Here is a 13,370-nt window from a genome sequence, read left to right on the forward strand (position 1 = left end):
AAATATATAAAAAGTTATATTTAAGAAGGATGAAGGGGTATGATATTATATATAAAATAAATTAAACATTTTTTTTTTTATATTATCGATACGATAATATGCAATTATTTTATATAAACAGTTTATTATACAAAATTTTATACGTTTAACGTTTAATGGAGTGAAAATGACGATTTGCAATAACGTGATATTAACGATATTATATTACAAACGGCTAAAATGAATTTGATCATTAATCGTTAATATGGCTAATACTTATTTCTAATTACATGATAGAAAAATATTATTTACAATCGATTTAAGGTACATAAATTACGATGAACAGGCACTTCAGCACATTAGAGAGGACCTAAGCCACTGCAATAAAAAATAGAAACGTATTAATCGAATTTTCCAAAATTCTAAACTTTCGTTAAAAATTAATATTTCGATAAAAAAATAAAGTACAAATATTGTTTTTTTTTTTATTTCATTTCATATTTATTAACGTACCTCTGCTAAACTTAATTTTATAGTTCCATTCTGTAGAGGATCTTTGCTCTCAAATATACCTAATAAAAGAAGAGAATATCAAGTTTGTATCTCTATTTGATTATCATATCTTGTATACTTAATTTATTTTTTTATCTCATACCAAACGCGTCACTTAAATGTAATATAGCAGAGACGAAATCACCGAATCGCAGAGTTCCGTCCTTTCTCATATATCGAAGGATAAGGATCGACAATACGTCTGTATTTAATTGAAAACCTACAAGAAAATAATTTCTTCAGAAACAATAGTCCTTTAATATCTTTTGAGTTTAAAATGCAACGATATAAAACGTACCGACTTCTAATAAAGCGTCTCGTAGTCTTTCAGCTTTGAGAATACCAGTCTTCTCTTTCGTATGATTTTTAAAAGCAGCTTGCCAGTACTTTAAACTGCACATGAGATCTTTGAAATCATTAAACTTTAATCTACCACTACCTGAACTCTATATCGATTATATCAAAGAAAGATTAAAGAAAACGAAATTTATTTATTACATAGAATAATTAAATAATTAAGCGATTAGTTTAATTTCAAAGGATACGTCCATCGTCAAAACAACTTGTCGACAAACTTCCATGCAGGCGCAACTTTTAATGTAATCTGCGAAATGTAAATGTTTTACAATCGTATACATTATATTTTGTAAGATTAATTTTGTTATGATAAATATTGTACCATTTGGGAGACAAGCCTCGAGTAATTCTTGAAGTTCAAAGGCATTTACTGTCCTGTGCTCGTCGGCTAGTTGAAGGAATACGGCTTCATATTGAGAAAATCCTTTTCCTTCGAGTGGAGGAGCTTTCACAATCGCTGATTTCATTAACGATGGTGGGGTATCCAGTAATCTATGAAATATCATTATTAATTCATCGATTAATTTATCGTGAACGGTGTACAATAAGAATTTATCATGGTGTACGTTATTCTATGCGTGATAATTCGATGGATGGATCTACATACTTGAGTTTCAAAGGTTTACTGCTGTAGACTCGTAACGTGAAACTCGTTTCTTGAGTTGGCTCGAAGGTCGTTGGTACTAACAAGTAACCACCCTGCTCGAGTTGACATCTGTGACTCACTTGTCGACTGTTCGTGTATTCTGAATTCACCAAAGATTTGTTCTTCTTAAAAAATTGTTTGTTGATCGATTCCGTACTGTTCTTCGGCAAAGTGTACGCGGTAAAACCTATTACCTATAGTAGAAGACAAAAACAGAAAAGAAAGAAAATTAAATTTTAATCTAATATCACTTACCGTAAGAGTTCATTAAATGTTTCTTACTTTCAATTCCATAATAGAATGCTGATTCAGCGATACAATCACTTCTTCCATCTCGCTGAGAATCAAGTGTAGTTGTGGATTTATGTGAAAGGTTTCTGAGTAATAGGAAATACGTATTAGAATTTTTTTTTTCTTTTTTTCTTTTTTTTTTTTTTCTTTATTCGTTCGTATATATTTTTCTATTTAATATTAAACCAACCTTGATTGTTTCGACATCCACCTGCTGTAACACCTCTCCTCCAACTACCTTGATATAATTTCATTTGCCATGTATGTTTATTGTGCAATGATGGCTCGTCCCTTGATGTTTCAGCATCTAAATGGACCACTTCTAAATGAGTGAATGTCTTGACAAAATCAGAATAGGATATCCTTTAAGGAGAAAAAATTTCGTTATCTTTTATCTGTAATTTTGATCTTTAAATTTATATTTTATATATCAATAACTCACCAAAATTCTCCTTCAGCCATGTTTCTAACCGCCAAACGTTCTCTTTCCATTGCTGGAATTTCATCCCACTCAAGACCGCCACGTGCCCAGGCACCTATATACTCGCCACCAGGACCAAGAGGATTTCGTAATTTTACCAGCTGTACGGCCTCACCACTAAATGTCTCTACCTACGTGTTGCGATACATGTTCTTTACTTATTTTAAAAATCTTACAATCATACAGGATATGCGATAGAAAATTAAGAATTATTAGAGGAAATATTACATGGTATGGTTTACATGTTCACTTACCCTCTCGATGGCGTACAATCTATAATTTATCCCCATTTGTATACCGTTCGCTAATTTTTCCGTACTGGCACGTAACTGAAAGATATAAGACATTAATGTGAACATTATTTTACTTTCGATCGAGCCTCTTTGTTCGATTCACTTTCATGATAATTATTTTACCTGGTGTTGTTGATTATTGTGAACAACGCAGGTGATTAGAGACGTCATATCTAAAAGCTTCGACAAAGCTCTACCACAAGCCGTGGGATCCTGTCTAATAGCGATACTTTCTGTGATGCCACCAGTGAGATCGGACAAACCATCCAACAGTGTGCCATACTTCAGTGCCTCGTACGAGCCATGAAGTCTGAAACGTTCGAATGAAACTAATAACTAATGGCTGAATTAGAAAGAGAGAGGAAGTAAAAGCGCATCGTTGAGGCAGGTCAAGAGATCTCGTGAAAATTATTGTCGTTGATAGATCGAAAGAGATTCCCGCGCTTCGATCGATCGATCTACTCGAGAGACAGAGAGAAATCGATTTCGTATTCGCTAGAACTTCGAAAACAAACAACTTTCTTCTTTATATACATACATATAGATACATGTAGATAGACATTTTATTTTTTTAAATTTTAATTGACTTTAATGAAGATATCTTTTAATATCAGTATTTGCAATTTTATGATAATAAAATACGTTAACGATATGTATAGGCAAATGTATTTACACAGATTGTATGTATACCAGTAAACAGACAACATCTATATTTATACGTATATATGTAAATACACGTTCTTTGAAAGCTCGAGCGTAAATTAATCTCTAAAGCGTAACCATTCGCACGCACGAGTGAGAGAGAATCGCATGGGTATTTTCTCAAGGAAGACCGACGACGTATCGCGATTAAGATGAAATGCTCGTGCAATTCGTCGTTGTCGTCGAATCATCGTCTCGTAACGAACGTAACCGGTAGTAATCATTTCTCTTTTGTACATTTATCAACCGTAGCTACTTCTGTCAGCTTTGATCGTATATTCTTATTGGTGTTACTTCTTTTCTCATTTTGTTTTAACATATTATTAGGATGTAACTTTATAATTTATTTAGAAAAAAAAAAAAAAAATAAAAAAAGAAAAAAATAAAATAAAATAAAAAAATAAGAAAACGTAATACAATGTAAAATTATCATAAAAGTGATTTCAAAAGGAAAGAGATCTGTTTTTGTAAATAATCTATCGAGTCCAATGAGGTCGTTACGCTGTTAGAATAATTTCGTGGAGTTTGATAGGAGCTTGTAGCGTGGTCACCAGTGCACTGACCTCTGATCCGTTGCTGGCACCCAACCGACTACTTGCCGAGTGAAAGTATCGCTTGGGTATATACTTGTTTAGTATATAACCACGTTGGCATGTGCGTGCACGAGTATGGGTGCCCAGCATAGCGGAGCATGCCAGAAATCTCGATGTCGAGTTGAGTCCTGATTTCTTCTTCTTCTTCTTCTTCTTCTTCGCCCTCCTCTTCTCTAATTTTCCAAGAAACTTTAAGCCCGTGACTACTACGGGATTCCATTATTTCTTTGTTAGAGAAAACATTTCTTTTTCGTTCTTCCTCCATGATTTTCCATAATGATCGATATCGAAGAAAATGTCCGATTAACCGTAAAAGACCTGAACTTTCGTTACCGACTTTTCATTACGAAAATTCGATCTTTCTATGGATTCAATTCGATTATACGACTTTCAAATCGCGTTAGTTTTTTTTTTTTTGAAGAACATTTCGAACGTTCGACTTACGTAAACCCCACTCGACCGAAAAGTTATAGTTTGATCTCGACCGGCGAAAAATAATAAAAGAGAGATAAGAAAAACTGGAACTCCATTTCTCAATATTCTCAGAAAAAGCTTGCCTAATTCTAATCTACTGATAGATATACTACACATTTTTGCCATAGGTCTCGAGATATAAGAAATTAATAACATGCGGGTGTATTTCGTTCTTGATAAAAAAAAAAAAAGAAAAAAAATAAAAAAGGAAGACGATCAATTTATTTCAAATGTTAATTTCAGAATATTTCGTTTGTATCTAAATCGTATTCTTAAGCAAAAATGAGTGTCGCGTATACTATTGATGATTAAAAAAAAAGTAGTAACAAAAAGACGAGAGCGAGTTATTTCAGATGTTAATTTGAAGAGACTAACTTAGACGGTCATCGCGAATGACACTTGTTTTCTAATGGAAATCGACGAGAGGCACGTCTCGCGCGTTCCTCTTGACGATGGATCGTCCATAGAACGAGCTTTCTAACTGATTCTAATGCACGTTCTTGACTTAATAAAATCGCGTGTACGTGCGTTCCGAATCCACCAGATTACCAGGTGGGTCGTCGTGAAAGAGGAAAGGTCGTCGAATGAACGATCATTGAGATTCTCTCTCTTCCTGTCCCCTCTCCCTCTTTCTCTCTCTCTCTTCCTCTATTTCTCTTAGTTTATTGACAAAAGATATACAAATTCGTGTCATTGTGTTAAATAGACGAGCTGAAAAATTTATCTGAATCGTTCATTTTTACGATCTCGTTCAATGCAACTTTTTTTTTTATAATTAATATCTTTTTAATAATTAATTTCGAAATTATTGATTTTTATCAATTTTTAAATACTAAAATGGAGTCTCGAAGAATTTATATTTACATATGTTCGTTATCATAATTTGATAAGAGATTTGTGATTTTATTATTTTCAGATCATTTTCAACAAATAAAATTAATTTTATCTACATGGCTCTATGTAATATTAGATTTAAAAGATTTTTAATGAATTCATTCGATCATGCAAATTTCTCAAGGTAAATGAAAGTATACAAAAATCATAAATTACGTCTCTTCCTTCGATCTTTTTATTTATCCAAAAAAGAATGTGACGAGTTCAAAAACATGATTTTTACGCAAGAAAGGTGTTCGCGTTACTTTCTAGCGCTCGCAATCATTGAAATTACGTTGTAAATTTGTTTATGAGGAAGATAATCGTGCTCGTGCACACTGCGTTTTCTTTACGCTTATGGCATCGTAAATGCACGAGCCTGAGGGGACTGAAAGTACAATTCACCGCAGCACGCGAACACTGAGTGTCGTTGTTTTATCATCTCGTATTTTTCCTTTAAATCGCATATTCGCAATGTACACCAACCAAGAATTGTGACAGCCTTTTTAAAAATCTTACCTGATAATGTAAGTAATTTACGTGATAATCTTTTTATAAGAATTTTTCACATTTTTCATCGGAACGAGATAAAAGTCGAATTGCAAATGAAAAAGTTTTAATAAAAATAGAAATTCTTTGAAAGTTCATGCTCAAACTTGGTACGTCATCACATTCCGAGATTATTTTGACTGTGGAACGAGGAAAGGTAATTCAATGATGTTGTGTGACGTTTATGAATCACGCGTTGTACATAACATTCCAAGCTAGGCTGAACGGAAGTCGCCAAGAGGCTGTAACGTGTGATCAATTATTAATGAGTCTTGAGCTCGATGCACATTCTACGATCTTTTACGTCGGCCACATCGTGTCCGAAGTATTTCGCCGCGTTAGCGCCACTAGGAATACTGTAACCACTTCTAAAGGCACGATAACGGTGTTCGAAGTCGTAGCTTGTGGTGGATAGGTACGATGATTTTTATTACTTAACGATGAGCGCGCAAAGAGACGAAGAGAAATTCGTCGTCTTCAGGGTCTTTAACGATTTACGAGCTTTCTGCAAACTAATACACTCTCGATCAACAACGAGCGACTACGTTGGCTGGCACGCTCAGGAACGCTTAAATATTCAGTCATTGAAGCGAAACAGGTTTGAGAGATATATTAGTTGGTTAGCTTAAGTAAATTGATGAATTCATGAAAAAAAAAAGATTTCTTCGAGGATCGTTTAATTATATGTATATATATATACATATTTTTTTTTTTTTGAACGAAAAAATAGTTTTTTTTTTATAAAATCATTCATTGTCATTTTTGAAACATTAAAAGTGTCAACATTAATGTCTAGCGGGAATTTCCAAAAATATGTAGTGAAAGAAAAAAAAGATTACAAGAAGTGAAAAGAAGATGAAGTGGATAAGGAGTAGAAGAAATGGAAGGATGGAGAGACAGGAGGACGATGGGTCATCAGTGGAAGATTAAGAAGAGGAGCAAGGACCTCCAGTAGAACCGGTCATCCTCGTTCGTCCGCGTAAACTCATCTTCCAACTCAAAGAGAGATCGCAAGGAACGATTACTCGCGCCACGGATCATTCCGTTGGATCTTGAGATCTTCTCGACTCTTGGGATCTTCTCTTCTCGACTCTCCGCCAACTTGACGACCCCCTTCCTTCTCTTCTTTTAAAATCGATTTTCTTCCTCGTTTTTCCGATAGTTTCATTTGTTTCTCTTAATGTCTTAGACTTTTTTTCTACATTATTTTCGTTATCAATGAAATATATTTATTATAAATATTGATATTTAAAATCGATTTTTTCGTGAAGTAAGTTTCGTACGTAAAAGAATTTTTTTTTGTCTTTTTTTTTTCTATAAAAATTTATTCCATTTTGTTAAGAATAATTTTTTTTTTTTGAATGTGTTTCACGATAATTAACTAATAATATTAATGTTATAACTATGTTTAGATAGGAGAAGTTCCTCGTTAAGAACGAATCGAAAGAAAGTCGAGTTAAACGGATATATTCAGGGTCGCAATAGAGAAGCATAACGTTGATCATCTGACGTGTGGGTGTTACGGCGCGAGACGAGAGGACGGAGATCGCGATCAAGGTTCATCGATCTATCGCCGTGAGGTCGGCTCCTCGGTGCATAGCTGCACCTTGAGTGCATCCACCTGGTGAACGCCCACACCGCCCACTACAAAAGCGCGCATAACGTGCGGATCGTTCTCTTGTGAGCAAGACCGAGGCACCTTCTTTCCGAGCATACATCGACCTGTCGGCCATAATTCACGCTTTTCCGCCATTACGTTTAAACAGAAAAGTGAGAGCCCTTTTCTGGACGCAATGGAATACCGCCGGTCCATTCGTCTCTAGATAAGATATACGTTCGAGTTCTTCTTGTCCGAGAGAAGAATTTTTTTTTCATTGAAACGATTACTTTCATTTTTCTTTGCTTTGATAGACAGATAATTTTGTAAATTATTCAATGTTTTTAAAATGTTTCTTTGTTTCTTTTTTTTTGTCATTTACGAGATTAGAATTATTTTCTCTAATTTCTGATATAGCTTATAGTCTAATTTAAAAAATATAACAATTAATTTTGTATATTTTTTATCCGTAAGAAATTGTAAAAGAAATTATACGTATGGATTTAATTTATATAAGATTTATTCGGCAATTAAAGTGTGTTATATTTATTCAAATAAAATAAATTTTGTTTAACTCGGACAATTAGATTTCATAATGTTTAAAAAATTCATAGAAATATATTTAGTTGATTGCATTCGAGTTTTAAACGTATGTATTATTATATTATGAAAGTGTTAAGAAATATTTAAAAAGTAAATAATGAATTTATAAGAGGAGAAATTTCTCGTTGAATAACTTACTTTGCGTACGCTTTCTCCAGAAGGGCTGGCCAAAACTGATCACTATGTCGACTCTGCACAAAGGCCAGTCTTCCGTGAACAGCCGGGAGTCTGTCGTCGACCAGAACCTCGACCCAAGCTCCACACCACCATAGACGAAATCTAAAGACACCGGCATATTCTGCGCTCGGTGATCCTGGTGGTTCACCATTATTCCCAAAATCTTGATCGGCTGGTACCACCCTGTAGAAGAGTCCTTTACTCAAGTGAAGAACACCCAGGCATGAAACCAACCATTTGTCACCTGAAAAAAAGAAGGAATATGTCCTTCAATCGAAAAGAACTTAAACGTCATGAGATAGTTAAAGAGAGGAAGAAAAAGAATACTTTTTATGAATAAAAAAAAAATATATATATATATATATATAATATTTACGTGTGTATAATACGAAAAATAGTCGATGAAGTAATTTATTAAAATTACAAATTAAAATATTTTAAGGAATAAACTGCGTCGAAAATAAGTGTTGAAAAATAAAATATAAATAAAATATTTAAATTGAAATTTTTTAATCATAAAAATATAAAAATTAAGACAGCTAATTTTTCTATATTTATTGTTGAAATAAACTATGAAATATGATAAATTAGATGATATTGATTTATGAGAAAATAATTAAACGATCAATATGTTTTCTTTTAACCGAGACTAAAATATCTATGATTATGCTACTCAGTTCTGTAGGTATATTTGAAAAGTATATTTAACCATTTGGTATTAATGAACTCATTTTGCTAGTAATATTCATATTTTTTGAAAGCTGTCGACTAACGATTCGGTCAATTGACTTCTGTAACCGTATTTTAAAGGGGTCTGCACAATTATCGTCGACGTTAACGTATCGACTGCGTTCATGTAATAAAAACTAATAGCAGTTTTGGTTTTACAGCATGTTCCCTATACTTCAGCTCGATTCATGACATCCTTTAACGAAGTCTGTTCGGCGTATAATAATTTATGATCGACTCTTTCTTGTTCGATGAAGAATGAACGCGTCACGTTAATGCGAATTTTCTCGTTAAAAATAGAGAGAGAGAGAGAGAGAGAGAGAGAGAGAGAGAGAGAGAGAGAGAGAAAAAATAAGACTACGAGATCTAATCGATTTGACCTTCGAAATTGAAAGTGACTCGTTGAACGGTGGCTCCTCGATCATTTAAGAAAATTTTCCCATAACCTTGAACGAAGATCGAGGATCTATGTATCCTTTATAGATCGGTCTCTATCATGTTCCTTGCCAAATGGAGGGAAAAAAAATCTTAATCCTTCGGCATCTCTTTCGTAAGATTCGTGTCTCTTTCTTACCTTCGTCTTGTTTCTAATAACACACCTAACTTTTCCCACGCTTGTTAACTTCGCAACGAGGAGATTAACGTTGACAATTTATCGTAACCGTAGACGGGGTTATGACGCGATACTCTCTTTTCTTTTCTTCGAGGTTTATGCAATTCCTTCGCATAATCCGTTAACGTCGTTAACGAACAGAGATCATCATTTAGAAGATCGTAGATTTTAATGGAGTAGTTAGCTATTGTAAATACACTAATTTGAATTAATTACAGCACGAGAAGAATATTTACGAGAGAGTTTGCAATCTCGATCGATCATCGATGATCCTTAATCGTAAGAATCGTCTATTGGAGGCGAAACTTTAATCGAATGATAATCCATGAATCATAATCTTCGTTCGCATTTGTATCTTCATTGAAGCACAAGCTATCGTTCCACTTTCACTACCTCGGTAAACCCGGTTTACATCAGACGAATTATACGTAGACGATAGCTCGTCGATCGACGTTCGCGATGACAATATCAATTATAAAGTGAAGTAATAGGTAGTAAATACAATTTTCTTTAAGATGATTCAATTCAATTTCGATTTTTCTTAGACAACGTATTAATTCAGTTACAATGTTACTTAGAACTTATGTTATCCATGAAATAAATATTCGTTCATTCGTTCGAATTTATTTATAAATTACAGAATTATATTGCTTGATATTTCGAATGTTAAGTTCACGGTTATAATAAAAAACATGTATAGTAATATTATAAAGGATTCCATGGGAATCGAGAATTATTGCTGAGTCATTGTTCTTGAAATATTTTAATCGGCTTTAATGATAGTTCAATGTAAGTGTCAAGTTCTTCGAGAATTACTCGGGCTACGTGGGATTAGGAAAGTTAGAAATAAGTCGCCTACGTATGGCAATCGGAGAATGCATTGAAAAGATTCTCGATGAAAGTTAGTAAACTTCTCGGTGCTGTTCGAAGACACGACAAGAGTGTCTGGATTCGTTTCGTGAACGATTTAAAGTATCACGTAGCGCGAGTTCGCGAGCGTGAGGCCTTGGAAGAAGATCGTCGAATTTTCGTTGTGCAATGTAGGTCGAGGCAAATTATTACGCGTCATCATTCTGTTACGAGCGTACTTACGGTGTTCTTACTCGTACTCGTTAACGGGACAAGTTGCATTTTACTTGCAACAAATGTTATAACTCTTGGAACGTAGAACGATCGGTATCAGTGAGCTCGACTTCCGTCGATGTCTTCCTCTTTCCGTGCTTGTAAACTGCACGTGAATTCTTGATACAAGATCATAAGGAAGAAGGAAAAGTTTACGTATGTATATTTATACGTGTATAAATATGCAGGTGTGCGTGTTTAGACGATCGGAAAAAAGAATGACGTAAAGCAAGTTTCAAATTGTCCCTGTGATTTCCTTCGATTCAATTATACCTCGATAAATTCTTCATCTCTATTTTTATCTCTATCTTTCTCTTTCTCATATATTATGTATATCCATTTAAGAAATTATTATCGAGATAATAATGATGTACGATAGATTGTGAATTACAAAGATCTGCGTTTTTTTTCTTTTTTTTTCTTTTTGAAAAATTAGTTCGTTAGTTAATTTGTAGAGTGTATTGTAAAATGGAGTATTAACGGTATTAAGTAAGTCACTCTGAGAGACAGCATTATGGCTTATTTGGATGCGACAGGATGTCTAATTACTTAATAACCACCGTTTGTCTCATAATTGCTGTTATTACGTGCCTTGAAAAGTGGTAAAAGATATGTGCCGAACACGATCCTATTACCAAATTGTGAACAACGTGTTTATCATTCGAGAGGAAGTTACATTTACGTAGATTTACGTGCTGATTAAGATATCGAGTTTTGTTTTCTTTATTTTTTTTTCCTTCCTGTTTTTTTTTTCTTTTTTTTTTTTTTTATTATCGAACGAAGGACACATCATATTTACACATATGGAAGTATTGTTAGAGTATCACGTTTTTATCGTTTAATTGGAAAGTATTGATACATTAAAAAAATTTTGAATAATTGAATAGATTTATGGGAAAAGTTAGAAATTTAAATGCAAGACGCTCTATAATGGCTGTGACCCATCTCCGGAGAAATACCTGTATTTTAAATCCCACGATCATCGAAGGTTGAGGAGAAAGATTTTCAGGTCATTGGATCGCGAAGAAAGTCGATGGGAACGAGATTTGCATCTGTACGAGATGAACTCCTGACTTATCGATTCTTGGAAAATAAATGAACATTGAGATTTTTAGGCTTACCCATTTTTCCGGGAATAACGTCGAATTGTGCTGGTGCATCGCTGACGAATATCGGACGATTGCAGAGTTCCTGGAAAAAATTGACGTTTAATGAAGATAAAAAGATTTTATCGAATACGGTAAAAATCTTAAATTATAACGATATGTATGATAGAATATAATTTTGATCTTTTTAACTTGATTACTACAGAAATATAATAACTATCCGACAATTCGGATTACTACGTACTCTGTATTAAGAAATCCCGCTAGAAAGAAATTCACGCGTTTAACAATAGATTTCTCGTGTGGTCCGGAAACGTGCGACGCTTTTATACCGCACGGTACAATTAATTACCGTTAATTAGACGGCACATAAAGCGCTAAGAAACCTTCCAATGAAATGGATTATATCGTTCTGCCTGATATACGCTTAAATGTAAAATCCTAGTTCAACTTCGAAATACATTGCGGAAACGTCGTTTGCGTGCCTTTTATCGGCATGGTTAAACGTATTTATGCACTCGCTGAGAGAGCCCGCAATTTCTGTCGTCCAGAACGCAGAAAGGGGATCTGGTTACGCGTCGCTGACTCTCTTGTCGTTTCTCGTTTCTCGTCTCATCGTGTATATTGCGTAACCATCGTAAGATCGTTGATCCTCGGCTCGATCGTAATTTTCCAAGCTAACCGACGATTTATTTTAAATATTTTTGATGAATCGTCGAAACGACAAAATATATATATATATATATATGCTGATATAGATCAAATTTACAATATAATCGAATAACTAGATAAACGAAGAAAATGATTTATAGTCTTCATGTGTAAGAATATGAAAGAGATAAGGGGAGAAAGACGCAACGCATAAAATTACTAAGAAAAATCTGCGGAGCGAATAGTTGTATGAAGAAAAAGAAGAAAAAAAAATAGGGAACCGTTACTCGAGTTAACGTAGTAGCTCACGAAAGGCTCGGTTCCGCGATTACAGTCACGAAGACAAGGTAGACGACAAGGAAAAGACGACACCAACTACCGTCTACGTGTCAAGGCTGCGTACTGTTTTCGTTACGGTTCCTAAGTCTCCAGTTCCTATTCATTCCGTTTTACGAGAGAATTGGAGCGAACCGGAGAACCTCCTCACTTTTCAGGATATTCCTTCAAAGGAATACTGGGAGAAGAGATACCAATTTCTATCAAGTCAATTTTCATGAATGATTATAAAGAACAATTACCTTTGGCCTTTTCCATTGAAATTGGAACGGTGGTGTCTGATGATAGAATACAGATGCTTGCGTAGCTGGAAATTCAGGATCCTCCCAGAGTTCACCTCGTTTCAAGCACGAACGCTTGATTCGTTCGTACTCGCTCATTACGTCCTGAAAAGAAAAAGAAAATAATATAAAATAAAATAAAATAAAATAAAATAAAATAAAATAAAATAAAATAAAATAAAATAAAATATAATAAAATAAAAAATAAAAGAAAAAGATAATGTAATGGTTTGACGAACATCGAAAGAGACGAGCGGTGTCAACGAAAGTAAATATTCGTGTGTGTACTCGTTCGGTCAACGAAAGAAAAAATAACTCGTATTTTCATTCGACACCTATTCGAAAGACGAAAAAAGGAAAGGGGA

At 34.1% G+C, this 13,370-nt stretch overlaps 1 protein-coding gene across 7 annotated transcripts in view; it reads right to left on the bottom strand.

Moving 5' to 3' along the window:
• Nucleotides 1-126: 126 nt before the first annotated feature.
• Nucleotides 127-13,370, bottom strand: part of CalpC (calpain C) — a 26,198-nt gene continuing 12,954 nt past the window's right edge. For all 7 annotated transcript variants that reach the window (XM_035865148.2, XM_035865160.2, XM_035865176.2 and 4 more), the window contains 15 exons: nucleotides 12,967-13,110; nucleotides 11,753-11,822; nucleotides 8,129-8,411; nucleotides 2,723-2,909; nucleotides 2,561-2,635; nucleotides 2,268-2,437; nucleotides 2,016-2,188; nucleotides 1,817-1,911; nucleotides 1,496-1,728; nucleotides 1,211-1,380; nucleotides 1,077-1,135; nucleotides 830-977; nucleotides 635-751; nucleotides 493-551; nucleotides 127-357 (listed from right to left, as the gene is read on the bottom strand). In XM_035865148.2, the coding sequence (XP_035721041.1) occupies nucleotides 331-357; nucleotides 493-551; nucleotides 635-751; nucleotides 830-977; nucleotides 1,077-1,135; nucleotides 1,211-1,380; nucleotides 1,496-1,728; nucleotides 1,817-1,911; nucleotides 2,016-2,188; nucleotides 2,268-2,437; nucleotides 2,561-2,635; nucleotides 2,723-2,909; nucleotides 8,129-8,411; nucleotides 11,753-11,822; nucleotides 12,967-13,110 (2,010 nt within the window). In that variant the 3' untranslated portion in view covers nucleotides 127-330. The remainder of the gene's footprint in view (nucleotides 358-492; nucleotides 552-634; nucleotides 752-829; nucleotides 978-1,076; nucleotides 1,136-1,210; nucleotides 1,381-1,495; nucleotides 1,729-1,816; nucleotides 1,912-2,015; nucleotides 2,189-2,267; nucleotides 2,438-2,560; nucleotides 2,636-2,722; nucleotides 2,910-8,128; nucleotides 8,412-11,752; nucleotides 11,823-12,966; nucleotides 13,111-13,370) is intronic.

Source organism: Vespa mandarinia, chromosome 2 (genome assembly GCF_050613455.1).
Source record: "Vespa mandarinia isolate Hongniang chromosome 2, ASM5061345v1, whole genome shotgun sequence".
NCBI classification, from domain to species: Eukaryota; Metazoa; Arthropoda; class Insecta; order Hymenoptera; family Vespidae; genus Vespa; species Vespa mandarinia.